Source organism: Oncorhynchus gorbuscha, linkage group LG08 (genome assembly GCF_021184085.1).
Source record: "Oncorhynchus gorbuscha isolate QuinsamMale2020 ecotype Even-year linkage group LG08, OgorEven_v1.0, whole genome shotgun sequence".
Taxonomy (NCBI): Eukaryota; Metazoa; Chordata; class Actinopteri; order Salmoniformes; family Salmonidae; genus Oncorhynchus; species Oncorhynchus gorbuscha.
The window spans coordinates 28,297,130-28,320,031 of record NC_060180.1 but is presented as its reverse complement, the minus strand read 5'-3'; the positions used below and the strand labels follow the sequence as shown (position 1 = coordinate 28,320,031).

Genomic DNA, 22,902 nt, shown 5'->3' with positions numbered 1-22,902 from the left:
CGGGAAGGGTTTGGGGAACGCTGTCAGCACGACCATTGTCACGAAACGTCAGACGTTTCTTCAAGCCACATCAGAGATACCTTTGAGCGCGGCACTAGAGAAGAGATTGTGTGACGATTCGTTTAGTAACCGCGTGACGCACTATGACAACGTGAACGCAATTGGTCGACAGTCTGCTTGGTAAAGGCGTTACACGTTCCTCCATTAATTTCCAATTTGGATTGCTATCTCCTCCTTTTAATATCTCTGGTCACACCGCGCCATACACCAAACGACAGAAAACGTACGGCGAAGTCTGTTCAAAAACGTTTTGGGGAAACGTACAAACCGTTCCGCAATGTAGTTAACGTTCAAGTGAACTGAACGCACATTGTAGTCATTGCATGATTTTAACTACATTGCCATTCTGCCCCAGTTCAGGCTCTGCCTAAAAGAAAATGCTGCAAAGTGTCGTAAAACAGTTTTCCATGCAGCAGCTAGCGTACAAGGTGTAAAGGGATGGTGCTCTAAAAACGCACATTTTCAAATCGAACTTGAAATTCATGAAGATTTTCCTCAGACAACTTGCAAAGCTAAAGCATGGAGGACATGGAAGACGACTACAACCATAACTACTGTGCGAACAGTGCCAGTGGACAAGTCCTCTATCTCAGGAATGAACTGTCAGATGTACCCCAGCCCCTATCTATCTCACCGGGTCTAGCCACGCGAGATGTAGCTGCGCAGGAGAACCACTCAAAGGTTTGTTCCAGTTCCAGCAGCAGTTTAAAGTTCATGGATTCAGACTCGAGCAGCGTGAGCAGTGACACCAGCGAGACTGACAGCCCATCGGCGGCGTCCATCGCAGGGAAACTGACCCTGAACTCAGGCTCAAAGTTTCGTAAGTTGAAAGCATCAGCATTAAAAGCACTAATTATGACGGCCTAATGTTTATGGCATGGGATGGGGATGTAGCTTGCCATACAATTAAGTTATTGCCATTGCATTGCCTTTGGCCTACACGTCAGTGGAGTAGTTTGGCTACTGTCATGGCCTGATAATCACTTGTTTAGCCACGTGTCCTAATTGTTATAGTTGTCCAAAGCTCAAGTCACTTGTCCCCCACCAAAAAAAGGTCTGTAACACCATGGTCCAAAAAGGTGACACATTTGGTTGTGTGATGCAAGGAAGAGCTAAATAACTTTCATTCTGATATTGACATTGGAAGGCAGTTGATATTTCCTGTCATTGTGGTCTTGAGTAAGGCACTTAACTCCCCACAACTTAAAATACTGTGCTGGTGGGATACTCTATAAAACATTTGATCTGTCAACCCTCCAACTGGAGAGCTACTGGGTGTGCAGGCTTTTTCTCCAACCCTGCTCAAACACACCAGAGTCAGTTTTATTAAGGTCCTGTTGAGCAGCTGCTTTTTTTTTACAATGTGTTATGTTCAAAGCAAGGCTGGAGCAAAAGCCTGCACACCCAGTAGCTCTCCTTGACTCTCCAGGAGGAGGGTTCGCAACCCTGCAAACATTGCAATTACAACCAAATACTTGTCTTAATAAAATAATTCTCTCATTCAATGAACCAGAGATCAAATGGCTGAGATGGGTGAAGTAGCTAACTCAATGTTTATTTAATTGTAAGGTTAAAATATTCAGTGTTCAGGGGAGATCTTGACAACATAGGAACAGTGGCGATTTTAGCATGTAGATCTTGGTGGTGGCTTTGCATGCCAGCAAAGCCACAATACATTAATTGGACTACAACGGTGACAAACGGTGCTCACAAACTGTTAGGGCCTACATAAAGCTGTCCAAACACCTTAGCACTGTTACACCTGGCTATCAGTGGAGCCTTGTCTGGCAGCGAAACAGTTCATTCAGCCTCATTTAGTGCCTTTACAAAAACATAGCTGATATGGTTGACTTGCTTAAAAAAATCTGGTTTCTATTGACAATTGAGATGTACAAACTATGGCATAAGGGGACTACGAGCGGATAAGGGGCAATCCGTCATTTTCGATTAAGACATGATTGATGGAGCTAGGACATACGTAGTCAATATAACTATTTGTTCAGCACTTTTGAAAAGTACAGCGAAATAATTCAGAACATGGGCCGTTCTTATGGTATTCTCCCTGTACACCAAGTCAGGACCGTATAATAAATAAAGTGGGCATCTAAGCAGACAATGAAAGCTCTTACAATATTCAATAATGACATTTCTCTAAAACAGGCAATAGGCTACATGTGCACCACCAAGTAAAAACAATAGGCTAAATTATGAAGAGAAAAGGAACCAAATTATTAGGGTGAGGCACATGGGCTACTAACAGATTACTACACAACATACACTTAGTATAACCCCACCACAACAGAAAGCACTGAGCTAGGCTGAAACGACTTAATTTTGGAGCTGCCTTACTCAAGAAAGCAAAGAGACCGTGTTTGTATGCGGCTTTATTAACTAAATGGTTATAATTTGTTTTACACTTTTTGCAAACTGATATGTGACATGTATTAATGCCAAAATAACATGCAAAACAGGCAACCCCCTCCCCCCCAAAATAGGCCCCTCCCCCAAAAATATTTTGCCCAGCAGGATGCTCTCAAATGTGCATCTGTAAAAGTTTTAAAAAACGGGAGCCGTGGAGCAGTCAACAATGCGCAATATAGCTATAATCCTCTTGTCCAACAATGTTTTTTACTTGCCCCGGGAAGCAGACAAGTGTTAATGACTGTTATGACCTTTGCACCCTATGGTTGGAAGGTCCTTGTTTGGAATCAGTGGTGTAGTGGTTCCTTGAGAAGTGAGTATACAAAATTTCACTAACGGCTCACTCGGCGAAGGAAAAGCTCCCTGTGTGAAAGAAATTCTATGAGCAAAGGTGGCATGTACTCTGAATCACATTTTGGTCTTTCAGTCAGGCCAACCCTAGCCCCAACCCTATCCCCAATAAATGATTTCCTAAAAACAGAAGGTTAAATTCATACACACCTTTTTATAGGGTTATGGTTTCCACATGGTCATATTTCCATATTACAGCACTTGTTTTCAGAAGACAGCTAATTAGCACAGGTAGTCCACTCTATCTGCTTCTCTGAACATGTATGTAAATGGAAGACAGACGCCACAAAGGTGTTGTCACTGAAAAATATGGTGACCTGCAACTGTGTTAAAACAGTGTACAGTAAGTGTGTATTTGGCTTTTGTGAAATTCTTTTGATGTGATATGAAAGTAGAGGTATTTATGTTTTAGAACTGTACAGCAATTGAGAATCGATTCACGTTTATATGGTTTCCATAGGCAATTTGCCCTTTTTAAAGAGAGATTTTAAGTTCATTGGACTAAGGAGTAATTTAACGTTAGGCCAATATTGGGCTAGTCCAATCCAGGCTGTACTGTGCAAGTAGGCTAATAGTAGGACTACTATTGAAATGGATGTCAACTGAGTCAGAAATAAGCAGGTTACAGGTTTCTCTTTTTTTTTCTTAAAAAAAATAAGATTTTTGCTCTGTCACAAGTGCGCAGGCACCTAGCACTGTTGTTTGGTTCGCATGTTTCTGCAGTGTGCAGGAGATGGAGTTCGCAAAACAAATTGCCAGTGGATTGATGCAAATAATCATATCATTCTGGTAGGTATATGCTACATTTGTAGCTAGTTAACATTAAATTGAGAAGGTTTTAAAGAAAGCCTTTCCAGAAGAAAGTTATTGCCTATAATTAGCATCACTATTTTTCCTGTTCCTTAATTGTTTGAAACCTGCAGTTTTCACTTTATATCACATGACTTTGGAGAGAAACGGGACACAACTTTTTTTCTCCCATAATTACACAATATTCTAATGGAAAACAACTTATATGCAGTAAGTTCGGAAAGTATTCAGACCCCTTAACTTTTTTCATTCTGTTAAGTTACAGCCTTATTCTAAAATGGATAAAATAAAAATCCACAGCAATCTATACACAATACCCCATAATGACAAAGCGAAAATAGGTTTCAGACATTTTTTAAATGTATTAAATGGAAATTTCAGATTTACATAAGTATTCAGACCCTTTGCCATGAGACTCAAAATTGAACTCAGGTGCATCCTGTTTCCATTGATCATCCTTGAGATGTTTGTACAACTTGATTGGAGTCCACTTGTGGTAAATTCAATTGATTGGACATGATTTGGAAAGGCACACACCTGTCTATATAAGGTCCCACAGTTGACAGTGCATGTCGGAGCAAAAACCAAGCCATGAGGTTGAAGGAATTGTCCGTAGAGACAGGATTGTGTCCGAGGCACAGATCTGGGGAAGGGTACCAAAGAATATCTGCAGCATTGAATGTCCCCAAGAGCACAGTGGCCTCCATCATTCATAAATGTAAGAAGACTAGGAAGAAGAGTTTTCCTAGAGCTGGCCGCCCTGCAAAACTGAGCAATCGGGGGAGAGGTGACCAAGGGAGGTGACCAAGGCCCTGATGGTCACTCTGATAGAGCTCCTCTGTGGAGATGGGAGAACCTTCTAGAAGGACAACCATCTCTGCAGCACTCCACCAATCAGGTCTAAATGGTAGAGTGACCAGACAGAAGCCACTCCTCAGGAAAAGGCACATGACAGCACATTGGAGTTTGCCAAAAGCCACCTAGACTCTGACCGTGACAAACAAGATTCTCTGGTTTGTTGAAACTAATAACTCTTTGGCCTGAATGCCAAGCTTACATTTACATTTACATTTAAGTCATTTAGCAGACGCTCTTATCCAGAGCGACTTACAAATTGGTGCATTCACCTTATGACATCCAGTGGAACAACCACTTTACAATAGTGCATCTAAATATTTTAAGGGGGGGGTGAGAAGGATTACTTTATCCTATCCTAGGTATTCCTTAAAGAGGTGGGGTTTCAGGTGTCTCCGGAAGGTGGTGATTGACTCCGCTGTCCTGGCGTCGTGAGGGAGTTTGTTCCACCATTGGGGAGCCAGAGCAGCGAACAGTTTTGACTGAGCTGAGCGGGAACTGTACTTCCTCAGTGGTAGGGAGGCGAGCAGGCCAGAGGTGGATGAACGCAGTGCCCTTATTTGGGTGTAGGGCCTGATCAGAGCCTGGAGGTACTGAGGTGCCGTTCCCCTCACAGCTCCGTAGGCAAGCACCATGGTCTTGTAGCGGATGCGAGCTTCAACTGGAAGCCAGTGGAGAGAGCGGAGGAGCGGGGTGACGTGAGAGAACTTGGGAAGGTTGAACACTAGACGGGCTGCGGCGTTCTGGATGAGTTGTAGGGGTTTAATGGCACAGGCAGGGAGCCCAGCCAACAGCGAGTTGCAGTAATCCAGACGGGAGATGACAAGTGCCTGGATTAGGACCTGCGCCGCTTCCTGTGTGAGGCAGGGTCGTACTCTGCGGATGTTGTAGAGCATGAACCTACAGGAACGGGCCACCGCCTTGATGTTAGTTGAGAACGACAGTTTGTTGTCCAGGATCACGCCAAGGTTCTTAGCGCTCTGGGAGGAGGACACAATGGAGTTGTCAACCGTGATGGCGAGATCATGGAACGGGCAGTCCTTCCCCGGGAGGAAGAGCAGCTCCGTCTTGCCGAAGTTCAGCTTGAGGTGGTGATCCGTCATCCACACTGATATGTCTGCCAGACATGCAGAGATGCGATTCGCCACCTGGTCATCAGAAGGGGGAAAGGAGAAGATTAATTGTGTGTCGTCTGCATAGCAATGATAGGAGAGACCATGTGAGGTTATGACAGAGCCAAGTGACTTGGTGTATAGCGAGAATAGGAGAGGGCCTAGAACAGAGCCCTGGGGGACACCAGTGGTGAGAGCGCGTGGTGAGGAGACAGATTCTCGCCACGCCACCTGGTAGGAGCGACCTGTCAGGTAGGACGCAATCCAAGCGTGGGCCGCGCCGGAGATGCCCAACTCGGAGAGGGTGGAGAGGAGGATCTGATGGTTCACAGTATCGAAGGCAGCCGATAGGTCTAGAAGGATGAGAGCAGAGGAGAGAGAGTTAGCTTTAGCGGTGCGGAGCGCCTCCGTGATACAGAGAAGAGCAGTCTCAGTTGAATGACTAGTCTTGAAACCTGACTGATTTGGATCAAGAAGGTCATTCTGAGAGAGATAGCGGGAGAGCTGACCAAGGACGGCACGTTCAAGAGTTTTTGAGAGAAAAGAAAGAAGGGATACTGGTCTGTAGTTGTTGACATCGGAGGGATCGAGTGTAGGTTTTTTCAGAAGGGGTGCAACTCTCGCTCTCTTGAAGACGGAAGGGACGTAGCCAGCGGTCAGGGATAAGTTGATGAGCGAGGTGAGGTAAGGGAGAAGGTCTCCGGAAATGGTCTGGAGAAGAGAGGAGGGGATAGGGTCGAGCGGGCAGGTTGTTGGGCGGCCGGCCGTCACAAGACGCAAGATTTCATCTGGAGAGAGAGGGGAGAAAGAGGTCAGAGCACAGGGTAGGGCAGTGTGAGCAGAACCAGCGGTGTTGTTTGACTTAGCAAACGAGGATCGGATGTCGTCGATCTTCTTTTCAAAATGGTTGACGAAGTCATCTGCAGAGAGGGAGGAGGGGGGGGGGGAGGATTCAGGAGGGAGGAGAATGTGGCAAAGAGCTTCACGTCTGTCGTTACCAAAGTGTTAAACAAATCAAAATATAGTTTATTCAAAGAAGCCACCCTTTCCCTTGATGACAGCTTTGCACACTCTTGGCATTCTCTCAATCAGCTTCATGAGGTAGTCACCTGGAATGCATTTCAATTAACAGGTGTGGAATTTCTTTCCTTAATGCGTTTGAGTCAATCAGTTGTGCTGTGACAAGGTAGGGGTGGTTTACAGAAGACAGCCCTATTTGGTACAAGACAAAGTCCATATTATGGCAAGAACAGCTCAAACATATCTCAAAATCAACTGTTCAGAGGAGACTGGGTGAATCAGGCTTTCATGGTCAAATTACCGTGAAGAAACCACCTCTGAAGGACACCAATAAGAAGAGACTTGCTTGGGCAAGAAACACGAGCAATGGACCTTAGACCGGTGTAAATCTTTCAATTGGTCTGAGTCCAAATTTGAAACTTTTGGTTCCAACCACCGTGTTTTTGTTAGACGCAGAGTACAGTAGGCGAACGGATGATCTCCGCATGTGTGGTTCCCACCATGAAGCATGGAGGAGGAGGTGTGATTGTGTCGGGGTGCTCTTCAGATGACACTGTCTGTGATTTATTTAGAGTTTAAGGCACACTTAATCAGCATTACTATTACAGCATTCTGTAGCGAAAAGCCATCCCATCTGGTTTTGGCTTAGTGGGACTGTCATTTGATTTTCAACAAGACAATGACCCAAAATACGCCGCCAGGCTGTGTAAGGGCTATTTGATCAAGGAGAGTGGAGTGCTGCATCAGATTACCTGTTCTCCACAATCACCCAACCTCAACCCAATTGAGATGGTTTGGCATGAGTTGGACCGCGGAGTGAAGGAAAAGCAACCAGCAAGTGCTCAGCATATGGGGTCTCCTTCCAGACTTTTGGAAAAGCATTCCAGGTGAAGCTGGTTGAGAGAATGCCAAGCTGTCATCAAGGCAAAGGTTGGCTACTTTGAAGAATCTCAAATATAAAATATATTTTGATTTAACACTTTTGGTTACTATGTGATTCCATATGTTATTTCATAGTTTGTCTTCACTATTATTCTACAATGTAGAAAATAGTAGATGTAAAGAAAAAGCCTTAAACGAGTAGGTGTGTCCAAACGTTTTGACTAATACTTTATGTAATTGTGATATTTTATTTTTTACATTTGCAAACATTTCTAAAAACCTGTTTTTGCTTTGTCATTGTGAGGTATTGATGAGACGGGGAAAAGAAAATCTGTTTTTAGAATAGGGCTGTGACTAAACACGTGGAAAAAGTCGAGGGGTCTGAATATTTACCGAATGCACTGTATGTCCTCCACCATCAGCAACTGTAATTACATTTCTAGGGTAAAGGAGTTTAAATGAAATAAACTGAGAACAGAACTACTGCAATGTTATTCTTGTACTTGCATGCTGGGTGGGAGTAACACAGCCTTGGGACGGAAGTAACAGCTGGCGAGAAGTACACTATCCGTCTAATCTCCATGTTTCTGGTTTGTAATACTTGTTACTTTCAACAAATGTACTATCAGCCATAATTTCATGTTTGTGTCGATTTGAATAATCAATGCTATAGACTCAGAATATGAAAATGAACCATGCGTCAACATCGCAATGTTGCCCAACTACAATATTCTGCCTTAAAATATTAATCAGACTAAAGTGGATCACAATATAGTATTACAGCTATATTAACACTTTTTTTTAATGGGAATGTAGTAGATGTTTTTCACCATTTTCAATTACCTATGAATGCTTAGCCCTACCAATCAGGTGAACTCTAGCTGTCCTTGTCATGCGCGCTCCTCGTGTCTTGACAGAATAAACAGATTTATTCTCTTTACGAACGGCGAACTCATGCTTATAACATTTCCACGGCTTGACAAAGTAATTGACCTCCCCCATAATCATGAAGATGTATATATTTGTGATGGCTCAAGTCATTGTGAAAATAACCTCCTCTTTCATCATTGTGTGGTTCAGTAATGAATGCAATGACCGAAGAGGACTATAGAACCACATACTGGCCGAACCTGGAGAAAGCCATTGACCACCTGCTAATACAAAACCCCATGGACCACATCTCCATTTCATATGAGCAGATTTACAGGTGAGACTCAAACAGTGTGACTGGGTTGATTTCTCACGTAGCTTTTGAAAGAAATTAACACGTGGAACTGCCGTACTCATGTTTGAGACCTTAGAGGGGAGCTATTGCAACTGGTCCGTTTTTAATAGTTGTTTTCCTTTCCCTGTTTCAGCTGTGTGTACAAGTGTGTTTGTCAACAGCACTCTGAGCTACTGTACAAAGACTTGATGCTGAAGATTACTACCCATCTTCAACAAGTCTCTTCTGATCTTCAAGTAAGTGGAAACATAGAACCCGGGATCTATGTACCATACTGTACCAAAAAGGTTTGCCATGGGAAAACAAAACAGAAAAGTGGGTAGTATCTTGTTTCACCCCTAAAAAGTGTATAATAACCTGATAAATTAACACTGATATTTTTCTGATATTTTATCAGATTAGTCCACCACGGAATTTAATTGAGAATTTCAACATTGCTCTAACTCGGTACACAGATGCTCTTCAATGCATAGTTCCCGTATTCATCTACATGGTATGTACCCATTTAAGCTGCTCATCTCTTTGAGGCAGTTTCCCAGATACAAATTTAGCCTACTCCGTCAATGGTCAGAGCAGACCTTAATCATATACTCCTTTCACACACGCATGTTTTTCTTCCTAATTTCTAAGAATAAGTTCTACATTGAAACGAAGCTAAACCGAGACCTGCGAGAAGATCTCATGAAGCTTTTTACCGATCATGTTGCAGAAAAACATGTAGACACATTAATACGTGAGTACAGTGGACTGACACCATGCCGTGCAATCCAAACCCAAAACTATTTAGCTTATGACTCGTATGACTTAAAATTGTGTTGTTGTTAATTATCTTTTCTTTTTCTTTCTCTGTTTTTCCTTTTAGCGCTTCTCCTCGAAGCCCATTCCATGCCTTTTCAAGTCAGACCTTCCACAATGGCCAGTGTGGTCAAAGGCTTGTATACTCTTTGGCCCGGTGAGCGCTTTCTCTTTCTTTTTCAAATGCTACAACACATGCTGCTAATGAAATAGTTACGCTTAACTACTGTAACTGTCGAGCACGATTGTAGAAATATGCATTTAAGCACTATTTGTGGGTCTCCCACAATGACTATTGGTTACCTGTTTCAGATTGGGCACATTTAGCCCCAGCTGTCTTCTCTGGATTCATTCCTCAAATCAACCCCCCAACAGTGGAATCCCAGCTCTCTGACTATGCTGCTCGTGACCAGAAACTACAAATGGAGCTATCTCTGAATGGTTTTCCCAGGTGAGTGTCATAAGTCAGAGTTTAGCAAAAAATAATAATAATTACTTCCCGCCAGGGTTGTGTTCATTAGGAAAACATTTTGCAACAGAAAACAAAAATGAGGCCTCCTGGGTGACGCAGTGGTTAAGGGCACTGTACTGCAGCACCAGATGTGCCACCAGAGACTCTGGGACAGACCCAGGCTCTGTCGTAACCGGGACGTCCGTGGGGCGACGCACAATTGGCCTAGCATCGTCCGGGTTAGGGAGGGGTTGGCCGGTAGGGATATCCTTGTCCCATTGCGCATCAGCGACTCCTGTGGCGGGCTGGGCACAGTGCGCGCTAACCAAGATTTCCAGGTGCACAGTGTTTCCTCCGACACGGCTGGCTTCGTGCTGTGTTAAGAAGTAGTGCGGCTTGGCTGGGTTGTGTATCGGAGGACGCATGACTTTCAACCTTTGTCTCTCCCGAGCCTGTATGGGAGTTGTAGCGATGAGACAAGATAGTAGCTACTAAACAATTGGATACCACGAAATTGGGGAGAAAAAGGGGTAAAATTGAAGAAAAAATAAAACAAAAATGAGCATTAAACAACAAGTTCAGATGGTACATCCCCATTTCGGACCATTTTCTTCGGTTGTGCCCCAAATGAACACAGCCCTGGTTTTTGATTAAGCTTTCTTTTTGTTTTGCAGAGGTGACCAGTCTCGCAAGAGAGCCAGCGAGGAGTCTGCATAGAATAAGGATGATGCATCCATTGCTTGCTATTGACTTTAAAAATGTAACCTTATTTGCATCATTCATAATCAGACGTATTGAAAAAAATATGTACACAAATATGAGTAACTGGTTGTTGATTTTTATTTTTATGCAGATGCTCTGACCGTCAGCGACCTGGCTCAACCCAAATTGACAAAACACTGTGAATGACGAAGATTCTCTGATGCTGAGTGGGTGAGCGTCAGACAAGCTTCATTTTTGACCCACGCGAGTTGTAGTGGACACTGTCTTTGCCTCTGAAAAGCACAGTGAATTAATGATGGTGCATCATTGTTCTTTCAGTTTTTGATGATAAATTCATCTTTATTGTTAAGATACTACGAGGTTTAATGGGTTTGTTCTTATTTTTCCATTAGTGTGCCTTCTGCTCTGCTTTGTTGGGATATTCAAGTTGCCTAACAGATGCCATTTTAGGCTCCCGAGTGGCGCAGCGGTATAAAGCACTGCATCTCAGTGCTATAGGCGTCACTACAGACCTGGTTTGATTCCAGGCTGTGTCACAAGCGGCGCACAATTGGCCCAGCGTCGTCCGGGTTAGGGCTTGGCAGGGGTATGCCGTCATTGTAAATAAGAATATTTTCTTAACTGACTTGCCAAGTTAAATAAATACAATAAAAAAACAGGTGGATGGGCATGAATCCCAGTTTGACCACATATTGTATACTCTGTCAATCATGGGTCGTGTTCATTAGGGCATGCGGCAAAAAAATAAAAATGGACAGATATATTTTACAATGGAAAACAAAAAGGCTTGTTTCTGATTGGACAAATCTGGGTAGTCCCTCCCTTTTCGAAACTAATGAACATGGCCCTGATCTCTAACCGGGACCACCCGGATCTCCTGTTGGTCTTATTGATCTGATTGAGTAACTGACAGTCTGCTGCTATTCCTCATTTGTTGTTGTGTAGAACACTTGATTCCTGTCTCTTGTTTAACTAATATTGTGTCCCTTTTTGTATCAGTCAGGTCAGTCTTGATTCTCCCCAGTGATTTTTTTTAAGCTAAAGGGGCTTGTCTTTGTAATCTCGGCACACATTTAAAATGTCTATCCATGGCAACTTTAAACCAATCCACCTCCCAAGTCTTGTTTATCTGGGATTTACAGAATAGAATCTGTCCGGCATAACAGTATTTCTTTCTCAATGGGTACAAAAAGCAGCAAAGCATGGTCCCTTACATTTTGAGTAAAGTTTAGGTTATAACTGTGAAAAGGTTGTGTAGATATTTTTTTTAAAGGATTACATTTCGCTTTTATTGAGTTGTCTAACCAAATCATATTTGCCAAGTACGCTAAAGATGATTCACAATGTTTTTATTCCCTGTTATTAAAAGTTGCATTGCGACTCCAGAAATGATGGCGTCGGTCTCCCCATGTTGCTGCTGTTGCTGCATTAGCCTGTGCATTATATCAAGTGACTGAGCCAATTGATTACAATCCAATTTTGAAAATGTTACGAATTTGGTTACAGTGATGATGTCAAATGATGTACAGTAGGTGGATGTTGAATAATCCTGCTGTTCTCTCAAGTTGCCCAGATGATCAATTTGACCTTCCTTTGTTACATGTTTATGTTGAGTGAAAGTATTTGATACAGCTCTTTGCACTGTTTTAAGTGTAATGTGATGCTCGAGCTTGGTTGTGATTGTTTTCCTGTGAGGATGTTGGAGATGACTCATTCATTGTCTTATGTACAGTTTTACTTTCAATAAACACATCTTGAAAATGATGTATATTATCACCTGTGGAATCTTGTGGGCGGAGTAATGATGGACTAAATATACACCAGGCAGAGTTTCTCCTAAGTTAATTAGTACTGTGAATAAAGGTTCAAATAATTAAATACAGGCTTAAACAATGCAGGATACTCGGATGCGTGAAATTATGGCATTCATTAAGTTGTAATTAGTGTCTTTAAGCATTGTTTAAGAGCAAGTACTGAAATAAAGGCATATTGCTGGACCTCTTCTCTGATACGTTATCTTTGTAGCAGGCCAATTATATTTTTTTCATTTCATGCCCGAGTTGAATGACGCAGTATAGATACACTGAGTATATGAAACATTAGGAGCACCTGCTCTTTCAATGATATGCACTGACCAGGTGAATCCACGTGAACACTATGATCCCTTATTAAATCCACAGGTTAAAGAAGGACTTATAAGCCTTGAGACATGGATTGTGTGTGTGTGCCAGACAAAACACTTAAGTGCTGTAACGTCGTTTGTCGAAAGAGAGTCGGACCGAAATGCAGCGTGGTGGTTACTCATGACTTTAATGGAAAAAGTGACACATGAAATAACTATACAAAACAACAAACTGAATGTGAAACTACACAGAGACAATAACCCACGAAATACACAGTGAAACCCTGGCTACCTAAATACGGTTCCCCATCAGAGACAACAAGAATCACCTGACTCTGATTGAGAACCGCCTCAGGCAGCCAAGCCTATACTAGACACACCCCTAATCAACCACAATCCCAATGCCTACAAAAACCCCAATACGACAATACAATAAACCCATGTCACACCCTGGCCTGAACAAATAATTAAAGAAAACACATAGTACTAAGACCAAGGCGTGACAAGTGCCTTTGAATGGGTTATGGTAGTAGTTGCCAGATGCACCAGTTTGAGTGTTTCAAGAACTGCTACGCTGCTGGGTTTTTCACAACATTTTCCCATGTGTGTCAAAAGCATCCCTGTGGAATGCTTTCGACACCTTGTAAAGACCTTTCCCTGACAAATTGATGCTGTTCTGAGGGCAAAAGGGGGTGCAACTCAGGAAGGGGTTTCGAATGTTTTGTAAACTCTTGTGTATATAATCATTAGGAAGTCATAGTCAAGATATCAATGTTCATGAGATCAAATATAGAGTGGTAGTTCACCAAGAGCACACACTTTGTTGTTAATAAACACCAGTAACCTGCCGGTTAACATTAGTGTGTCCGGAGGCTCAACAAGGAGCTTAGAATTCGGTGGAGTGGCTGTGCTTTGACAGACTACTGTATGTGCTGCCGGAGGAGGGATCCCTTTCCAGAACGCCTCCACTGGCCAATGAGCTTAGACGCCACCCAGACACATGGTCCGGGCCACCCCAAAATAACCTGCGACTAGTGCACTCACAAATGTTATTACTTTTACTGGTGACAGGTTGCCCTAGCTACTCGCCTCCACATGTCCCAGTAAACTCCAAGGTTAACTCTGTTCAAGTAATTGGGAAGCCGGCCGGGGAAGCTGCCTCTTGTGTTCACATTTTCCCAGGTGGCCACCACCAACGGAAGACCAGAATCGCCTCTCTTTGAGCAAAGGTGTGCTCCGAGGATTACCACAAGCTCCCGCTGGGGTTTATTTGAAGGTAAAACACCCAACCCCTGTTACCTGTCGTTCATAAGTGTCCTATTGACTGTCGTTTGGGTTCATACATCATCCACCAATGAATTGGTGTACAGTAAACTCTCAGCAGGTTTCACATAGACCCACTTCATTGGGCAAGCATGGGCTTAAGGCTTATATGATTTATTTTGAAGTGACTGTTACGTTTGAATAGTTCTACCGTGAACCTGGGTGGTATTGTTGCTTTTTCTCAGTGTTCAGTGCCTCCCTCAAACTCAAACAAAATTATTTGTTTGTGTGATTAGATTTTTTTGGTAAGTGATCAAATACTTTTGAGTGCACAGAAGATGAGGATAACTGTTTTTTTCTTGAATTTGTTCATGTAAACTGAGCCCTTACTATAATTAGATATGACTTGGGGGGGGGGGGGGGGGGGGGGGGGCTTGGAGGCTGTTTGCAAAGGATTCATGTACACAACAGCTGTGGCTGCAAGTCTGTTGGAAGGGGCATTGCTGCCTCTCTTAATTGCGCAGATTTGAGTGTCAGTAGCATCTGTGTACCCTATCCCGTTTCTGGATTCAATAACTACTTGGAGCTAGTGTCAAAAAGCTTTTTAAAGGCTGGGCATGAAGGAAAATTATGTCTTAAATGCACCGAAAACAGCTATGCTTATCCAAGTTGGGTGAGATCCAATGTCCATGCATGAAACTAATCTCTGTCTGGGGCCACAAGAGGTTTAAGGTGTTTTGAAATGAAAATAGTATTTTAATAGGTATCAAATGCATTGTGGTTTAGCACTGGGTTGAAACACGTTGGCATGCTTTTATTATTATTCAAATGGGTGTGATTACTCTAGACCCGAGTCTAGTGTTTGTTTTCCTTCTGCTAATGAATAATGAAACAAGATATTTTGTATGTTATTGAAACAAATAGTCATATTGACCAATTACACTCCCTAGGCAGGTTTGTAGCTGTGCCCTAACTCCAAGCCATGTGGCTGCTTGCTGATTTTGTGTTAGAATTATGACCCCACGAATGTTTAAGCCTGGCAAACCGATTCCAAAGAATGACACTGTATGTCAACAGTTTTTGTGGGGGTGGCATTTGTGCATGGGGTACTGTGAATTTCCATTGCAATTGAAAGAGAAAGGTAGTACTGCAGAAGCGCATCCTAAAATAGGAATGTTTTATGACCAACGAGTGGAATACACATTGTTAATCTTATTGAGATTACTTCCAAAGTATTCTGTGATTTTACCAACATTTAATTCGTTCTGTCAAATATTGAGTTCATGGGAGAAGCATTGACTGAACTTATTTAAATTATACTGTTTCACGGGGGAATACAAATATACACTGATACACTAAAATAAACCGTTTAAACCCTTTTATTCCCCCACAGCATGCAAGAGAACAGCGTGGACCAGCCTACATCATTATCTCAGCTCTTGAGAGAGAACTACTTGGCCGAAGCACGAGCACACCAGAGACACAGCGAGATGAGTCGTTCCGACTCCTCCTCACGGCGCCTGGTCTACGGGCCCCTCAAAGGCAAGATGGCGGACTCTGCGGGGCTGGACGAGCCGCAACACCAGCTCCCAGACCTCTCAGCCTTCCTGAGTCAGGAAGAACTGGATAAGAGTGTTAACCTAGCCTGTCAGGCTATTGGACCCGAGGCCCGCGAAGAGAGGTCAGATGTCAAGGCCTCCCCCTCTGCCACCTCCGACACTCCCGACACCCAGCCTGATCCGGAATTAAAAGAACCCCTACCAACACACCCGGAATTCTTGCCAGAGAGACGGCCATACCCACCTCTGTCCCTCCAGGACAATGTTATAAGGACAGACGAACAGATATATCAGCCGTCCCCACCGTCCATCCAGGACAACTCGATGAGGACAGACAGACAGTCGTTCCCACCGTCCATCATCCAAGATATTGCAGTGAAGGACAACCGGGAGGACATTAAGAGACCAGGGGCTGGGGGGAGGAACACCCCGGCATTCGGCCTGGAGAACCAGTCCAAGAAGGAGTTCCTCAACAAGGCAGCAGACTTCATCGAGGAGCTCTCCTCTCTGTTCAAGGCAAACAGCTCCAAAAGGATACGGCCCCGATCGTGCAAAGCTCATAGGAGCAGAGCCAACAAGGGCCAAGCCGATGGGAGCATTTACTCCCTGAACGCAGACGACAGGGAACGGCCCATTCTTCTCCAAGACTTCAAAATGGAGATGGAGAGGCCTGCTAATCCCTTTTGCATTCAGCCGCCAGAGGTCCAAGGTTTGGACATGGACCCGGGTTATGGGCACGCTGACTTCCCCATGCAGGACTGCAGGACTACTGAGGAGCAGTATGATGACTCTGAGGTGCTGGAGCCGGATGAAGTGGATGAGGCTGAGAGCCCTGCCCTGGTGGAGATCACCCCTGGAGTGTACACAGCCGACCCCATCTGTGAGCCCCCTCACTTCATCCAGAAACTGAAAAGCAGGGAGGTGTCGGAGGGCAGCAAGGTCCAACTGGACTGCATTGTTCAAGGACTCCCCATGCCCGAAGTCCGGTAAGGCGAAACCAAACGTTCAAACTCAACTACAATGTTAGTGTTTTTGTAGCCATAGATGCATATCTTCATTTAAAGGATATCGTCACATTTTTTTTTTTACAAAGTAGTCTTATAGGGCAAGGAGAAACTTTCACCCACAGTTCAAATAGCCATTTCTAAGTTTAACTAGCTTTACAGTGGCTAAAGTTAGCAGTGGCTTTTGTAACAAATCTGAACAGTTGATGAAACTTTATCCCATCCCCATAGACTACTTTCAGGTGAAATGGAAAAATATAGACTAGTAATAAAAAAGTGAAAATGTACTGTAAACTCGGGTAGTACTTTGATAGTAGTACACAAGGTTGTACACAAGGTGGTAGTACACACGTTTTATTGTGATTTACTAGCTAGCTGATTTGAATGCCCCATGCTTTCCCCGGGAGGTGGAGATGCTCTTGCATTCTCTCTGAAACGATTCTAAATTTGCCTCATTGAAATGTAATACCATGAGAAGTCAGCCGGTGAGTCAGTGTGGTCAGCAAGCACATATGAGCCTTAAAACAGGCGATTACTCACCACATAGCAGAATCTGAGTACAAATGCGTTATTTTCCTGTTGAAGACATAATCTAAATGGACATATGAAAGAAGTACAGGAATCGAGGGTGAGTGAGCAATATGATGTAAAGTGGCCCAATTTTGATATTCAGAATGTTGTTGACATTGTCAGATACGAACACTCCAGTATTTTTGCTGGAGTACTTATTCAACACATTTTGAAATATATATTGATTTTGTTTCAAAGAAAAGAAGGTCAATAAGAAAAGCACTTATAGGTATTTTGTCAATTGTAAACTGACAGGCAAACAGTCATATTTGCTTGTTTGGGCTTGAATTTGAATGCAAATATTCAAATATGCCTCCCCACTGGGCACACACTGGTTGAATCACAATTTCAATTTCATGGTTGAATTGACGACTGTGCCCAGCTGATCAGGACATCCACGACCCTGAGCTAGTATTTACAGTATACACTCAACTTAAAAATGCTAATTTCTCTAACTCTTCCGGACGCCCTGTTTATAGGTGCCCCTGTTTGTGTATTTTGTTTTATGTCTGGAACATTCGATCATAACAGTGTTTGTGTGCCAGTGTGTGTATGCAGCATTCTAAATGCCAATGGGTTTTATCAGCACATAACAATGCTCTTAAATATCTGAACACGGATTGTGGCCTATTTGCCAAGATATAACAGAAGAGTGATTCCTGCATTATGGACCATACATTTGCATGCAAAATCACAATTTGAATGTCTCACAGACTGGACAAAACAAAATGTAAATGTGTGTATCTATGGAACCCTTTGGTGGGAGTAAATTTCCCCAGAAAACAGTCTTCTAAGTGTTGGCATGTTGTAGAAATGAAGCAAAGAAGGAAGCATCATCGATGTTATATGAAATGGGCAAGCTTTTTGGTGAGACTGAACATATAAGCCAAAGTCTGACAAAGTCAAAACATGGATAGCCATGTCGAAGGAAAAGTTTGGAAAATGTGGTTATTTCCATTATTACTTTACAGAGGAAAGAAAACGACTGTTATGGATCTTACACCCTCCGTTATGGATCTTACAGAGTCTGAAATAGACATTCAAATCTTAAACTTTTATTGATCAAAATCTATCATTACACATTTGTTGTCATTTGGAATGTTCTTAAAAAGGTCAGCAGAAGGCATAGTGCCTTAGGATTACACAATTACAGGTGGCATGACAGCAGGTAGCCGAGTGGTTAAGAGCATTGTGCCAGTAACCAAAATGTTGCTGGTTTGAATCCTCCAGCCGACTAGGTGAAACATCTGTCTGTGCCCTTGTGCAAGGCACTTAACCCCAGTTGGTCTGATAAGAGCATCTGCCGAATGACTAAAATGTAAAAATGTAGCCTGCATACTATACAAGTCCAGTCACCACACCCTGACTGGTAAAACATGTTTTATCTTATATATACACTACAGTTCAAAAGTTTGGGGCCACTTAGAAATATCCTTGTTTATGAAAGAAAAGCACATATTTTGTCCATTAAAAGAACATAAAATTGATCAGAAATACAGTGTAGACATTGCTAATGTTGTAAATGACTATTGTAGCTGGAAACGGCAGATTTCTTTATGGGAATATCTGCATAGGCATACAGAGGTCCATTATCAGCAACCATCATTCCTGTGTTCCAATGGCACGTTGTGTTAGCTAATCCAAGTTTATAATTTTAAAAGGCTGATTTATCATTAGAAAACCCTTTTGCAATTATGTTAGCACAGCTGAAAACTGTTGTTCTGATTAAATAAGCAATCAAACTGTCCTTCTTTAGTCTAGTTGAGTTTCTGGAGCATCAGTATTTGTAGGTTTGATTACAGGCTCAAAATGGCCAGAAACAAAGAACTTTCTTCTGAGAAATTAAGGCTATTCCAAGCGAGAAATTGCCAAGAAACTGAAGATCTCGTACAACGCTGTGTACTATTCCCTTCACTGAACAACGCAAACTGTCTCTAACCAGAATAGAAAGTGGAGTGGGAGGCCCCGGTGCACAACTAAGCATGAGGACAAGTACATTAGAGTGTCTAGTCGTCAAATGGCAGCTTCACTAAATAGTAACCGCAAACACCAGTCTCAACGTCAACAGTGAAGAGGCGACTCCGGGATGCTGAGTGTCTGCTGAGAACAGAGATGTAAAGAAGTGTCTATGGAATAAAATGTGTAGTTACAAATATTTCTGCCCTGGGTTCTTGTATACCTTACGACCCAATCTTTGGGCTTCCCAAGAGGAATCGGCAGCGAAAAAGAGGCAGAAGAGCTGGCATCTTTGTGAGACTAGGGCAAAAGGAAAACCTTCCACCACTTCCCTCCATTCTATTGGCCAGTCACTCGATAATAAGATGGATGACCTCCGATCACAAATTTGCTATCAACTCTTGTAACTGCAATATTCTCCTTTTTTCTGAGAGATACCCTCAATGACTATCCAACTCGATGGATTCTCCATTCGCTGAGCAGACAGGACAATGGATTCGGGGAAATCCAGAGAGGGAAGGGTAAGTTTCTTCATCAAAAACAGCAAATGGTGTGCAAACTATAGCGCAACCTATTGTTCACCTGTCTTGGAATACACTATGGTCAAATACCGACCCTTCTACCTCCCGATAGTTTTCATCTGTTATCATGACTACTGTATATATTCCACCTCAGGACAACAACAAGATGGCACTTAACAAACTGTACGAAGCTATAAACAAGCAGGAACCAAGCACCTGGAGGCTGCTTTTCTTGATGCCACTGATTTTCCTTCTGCGTCACTAAAACACGTGATGCCCACAAGTAAGCATACAAGGCCTCCCTCGTCCCCCTTCAGCAAATCAGATCATGACTCACAATACCCCTGCTTCCTGTTTTCAAACATAAGCTCAAACAGGAAGTATCTGTGACACGCTCCATAGAGAAATGGTCCACCAAAGCGGAGACTAAGCTGCAGGACTGCTTTGCTAGTGCTGACTGGAATATGTTCCAGGACTCCGCCAATAGCATCAACGAGCTAACCATCTCCATCACTGGCTTCATCAGGAAATGCATCCCCGACGATGTCCCCTCCAATCAAAGACCTGTATCAACACAGAGGTACTGCACACAGGACTATCACAGCAAACCCAGAGTCAACGGTTGAGAACACAAACGCATACAAGAAGTCCTGCTACGACCTCTGCAGAATCCCCATACAGGCAAAAGGACAATATAGGAACAAGGTGGAATCCTATTACACTGACTCTGACGATCAAAGCATGTGGCAGGGGCTACAGTCCCATTACGGATTACAAAGGAAGACCTAGCCCTGATCTGCCCAACGATGCTTCCTCTACCTAACGAATTCAATTCATTTTATGCACGCTTCGACAAAACAAAACTGAGCCATGCATGAGCCCCCCTCCTTGTCCCAGAGGACTGGGTGATCTCGCTCTCCGACTTGAGTAAGGCTTTTAATCTGGTCAACACTCGCAAGGCCACAGTGCCGAACCGTATTCCAGGTCGCGTTCTCAGAGCATGCGCAGACCCACTGGTAGGCATCTTCACAGTAATTTTCAACCTCTCCTTGTCCCAGTCTGTAATCCCCATATCTCAAGCTGACCACCATCATTCCTGTTCCGAAGAAGTCTATCTGCCACAATGACTACCGCCCTGTAGCACTCACATCTGTTATTATTCAAGGAGCGTGACACTAGCCTGGATGCTTATAAGAAATTCCACTACAAACTCAGATGAGCCATCAAACAGGCAAAGCATCAATACAGGACCAAGATCGAATCCTACTATGCCGGCTCTGATGCTCGACAGATGTGGCAGGGCTTAAAAACTAGCACGGATTACAAACAAGATAAATGCCTTCAATGCTGATTTCGAGGCAAGCATCACTGAAACATGCATGAGAGCACCAGCTGTTCTGGACAACTGTGTGATCTCGCTCAAGAACCCCGTGCCAACGTAACCTGCCTGAATTACTATTGCACCTTAGCACTCACATATATAGCCATGAAATGCTTTGAAAGGCTGGTCGTGGCTCACATCAGCACGATCATCCCAGACACACTGGACCCACTCCAGTTCGTCTACCGTCCCAACAGATCCACAGATGACGCAATCGCTATTGCACTCCACACTGCCCCCCACCCACCTGGACAAAAGGAATACTTATGTAAGAATGCTGTTCATTGACTACAGTGCATCATTTAACAACATAGCCCCCTCCAAGATCTTCACCAAGCTCAGGACCCTGGGACTGAACACCTCCCTCTGTACCTGGATCCTGGACTTCCTGAAGGGCCGCCCCCAGGTAGTGAGGGTAGACACATCGGCCACACTGACCATCAACACCGGGGCCCCTCAAGGGTGCGTGCTTAGTCCCTGTACTCCTGTTCACCCACGACTGCGTGGCCACGCAGAACTCTGACACCATCATCAAGTTTGCTGACGACACGACTGTGGTGGGACTGATCACCAACAATGATGAGGCATTGGTGATCAGTCCCACCACAGTCGTGGAGGCCAGGTCATCTGATGCAGCCCTTCATCACTCTCCTTCTAGGTCAAATAACCCTTATACAGCCTGAAGGTGTGTTGGGTCTTTATCCTGTTGAAAATCAAATGATAGTCCCACTAAGCGCAAATCAGGTGGGATGGAGTATCGCTGCTGAATGCTGTGGTAGCCATACTGGTTAAGTGTGCCTTGAATTCTAAATAAATCATAGACAGTGTCACCAGCAAAGCACCCCCACACAAACACACCTCCTCCTCCATGCTTCACGGTGGGAACCACACATGCAGAGATCATCATTTCACCTACGGCGTTTTACAAAGACGCGATGGCTGGAACCAAAAAATTCACATTTGGATTAATCAGACCAATGGACAGATTTCCACCGGTCTAATGTCCATTGCTTGTGTTTCTTGGCCCAAGCAAGTCTCTTCTTCTTATTAGTGTCCTTTAGTAGTGGTTTCTTTGCAGCGATTCAACCGTAAAGGCCTAATTCACATAGTCTCCTCTGAAAAGTTGATGTTGAGATGGATCTGTTACTTGAACTCTGTAAAGCATTTATTTGGGCTGCAATTTCTGAGGCTTGTAATTGTAATGAACTTATTCTCTACAGCAGAAGTAACTCTGGGTCTTCCTTTCCTGTGGCAGTCCTCATGATAGCCTGTTACATCATAGCGCTTGATGGGTTTTGAGACTGCACTTGAAGAAACTTTCAAAGTTCTTGAAATGTTCAGTATTGACTGACCTTCATGTCTTAAAGTAAGGATGGACTGTCGTTTCTCTGTTTATTTGAGCTGTTCTTGCCATAATATTGACTTTGTCTTTTACCAAATAGGGTTATCTTCTGTATACCAACAATACCTTGTCACAACACAACTGATTGGCTCAAAGACATTAAGAAGGAAAGACATTGCACATATTAACTTTGAACAAGGCATACCTGTTAATTGATATGCAATCCAGATGACTACCTCATGAAGCTGGTTGAGAGAATGCCAAGAGTGCGCAAAGCTGCCATCAAGGCAAAGGGTGGCTACTTTGAAGAATCTCACATTTAAAATATATTTTGATTTGTTTATAACACTTTTTTGGTTACTACAGTACACCATATGTGTTATTTCATAGTTTTGATGTCTTCACTATTATTATATTATTCTGAAATTAGTAGGTGTGCCCAAACTTTTGACTTGTACTGTATGTATCACCATTAGTAT

General features: G+C 43.3%; 2 protein-coding genes across 8 annotated transcripts in view; both read left to right on the top strand.

Moving 5' to 3' along the window:
* Positions 1 to 269: 269 nt before the first annotated feature.
* On the top strand, positions 270 to 12,702 carry cacul1 (CDK2 associated cullin domain 1). Of its 5 annotated transcripts, XR_006839941.1 has the most exons (10): positions 274 to 880; positions 8,592 to 8,718; positions 8,870 to 8,972; positions 9,134 to 9,229; positions 9,367 to 9,469; positions 9,599 to 9,688; positions 9,844 to 9,982; positions 10,657 to 10,742; positions 10,836 to 10,915; positions 11,098 to 12,702. XR_006839941.1 is itself a non-coding variant. In XM_046359035.1 (9 exons), exons 1-8 carry the CDS (start codon positions 580 to 582, stop codon positions 10,885 to 10,887), a joined length of 1,011 nt encoding a protein of 336 aa, XP_046214991.1. In that variant the 5' UTR covers positions 271 to 579; the 3' UTR covers positions 10,888 to 10,915; positions 11,098 to 12,702. The 5 variants fall into 5 exon arrangements, 4 of the variants coding, with proteins under 4 accessions (XP_046214993.1, XP_046214991.1, XP_046214990.1 ...); XM_046359035.1 differs by lacking the exon at positions 10,657 to 10,742 and having other exon boundaries at positions 271 to 880; XM_046359036.1 differs by having other exon boundaries at positions 10,836 to 12,702.
* A 1,188-nt stretch (positions 12,703 to 13,890) lies between these two features.
* The window catches only part of LOC124041446 (myopalladin-like), a 34,699-nt gene continuing 25,687 nt past the window's right edge, over positions 13,891 to 22,902 (top strand). For all 3 annotated transcript variants that reach the window (XM_046359032.1, XM_046359033.1, XM_046359031.1), the window contains exons 1-2: positions 13,891 to 14,103; positions 15,484 to 16,635. In XM_046359032.1, the coding sequence (XP_046214988.1) occupies positions 15,485 to 16,635 (1,151 nt within the window). In that variant the 5' untranslated portion in view covers positions 13,891 to 14,103; position 15,484. The remainder of the gene's footprint in view (positions 14,104 to 15,483; positions 16,636 to 22,902) is intronic.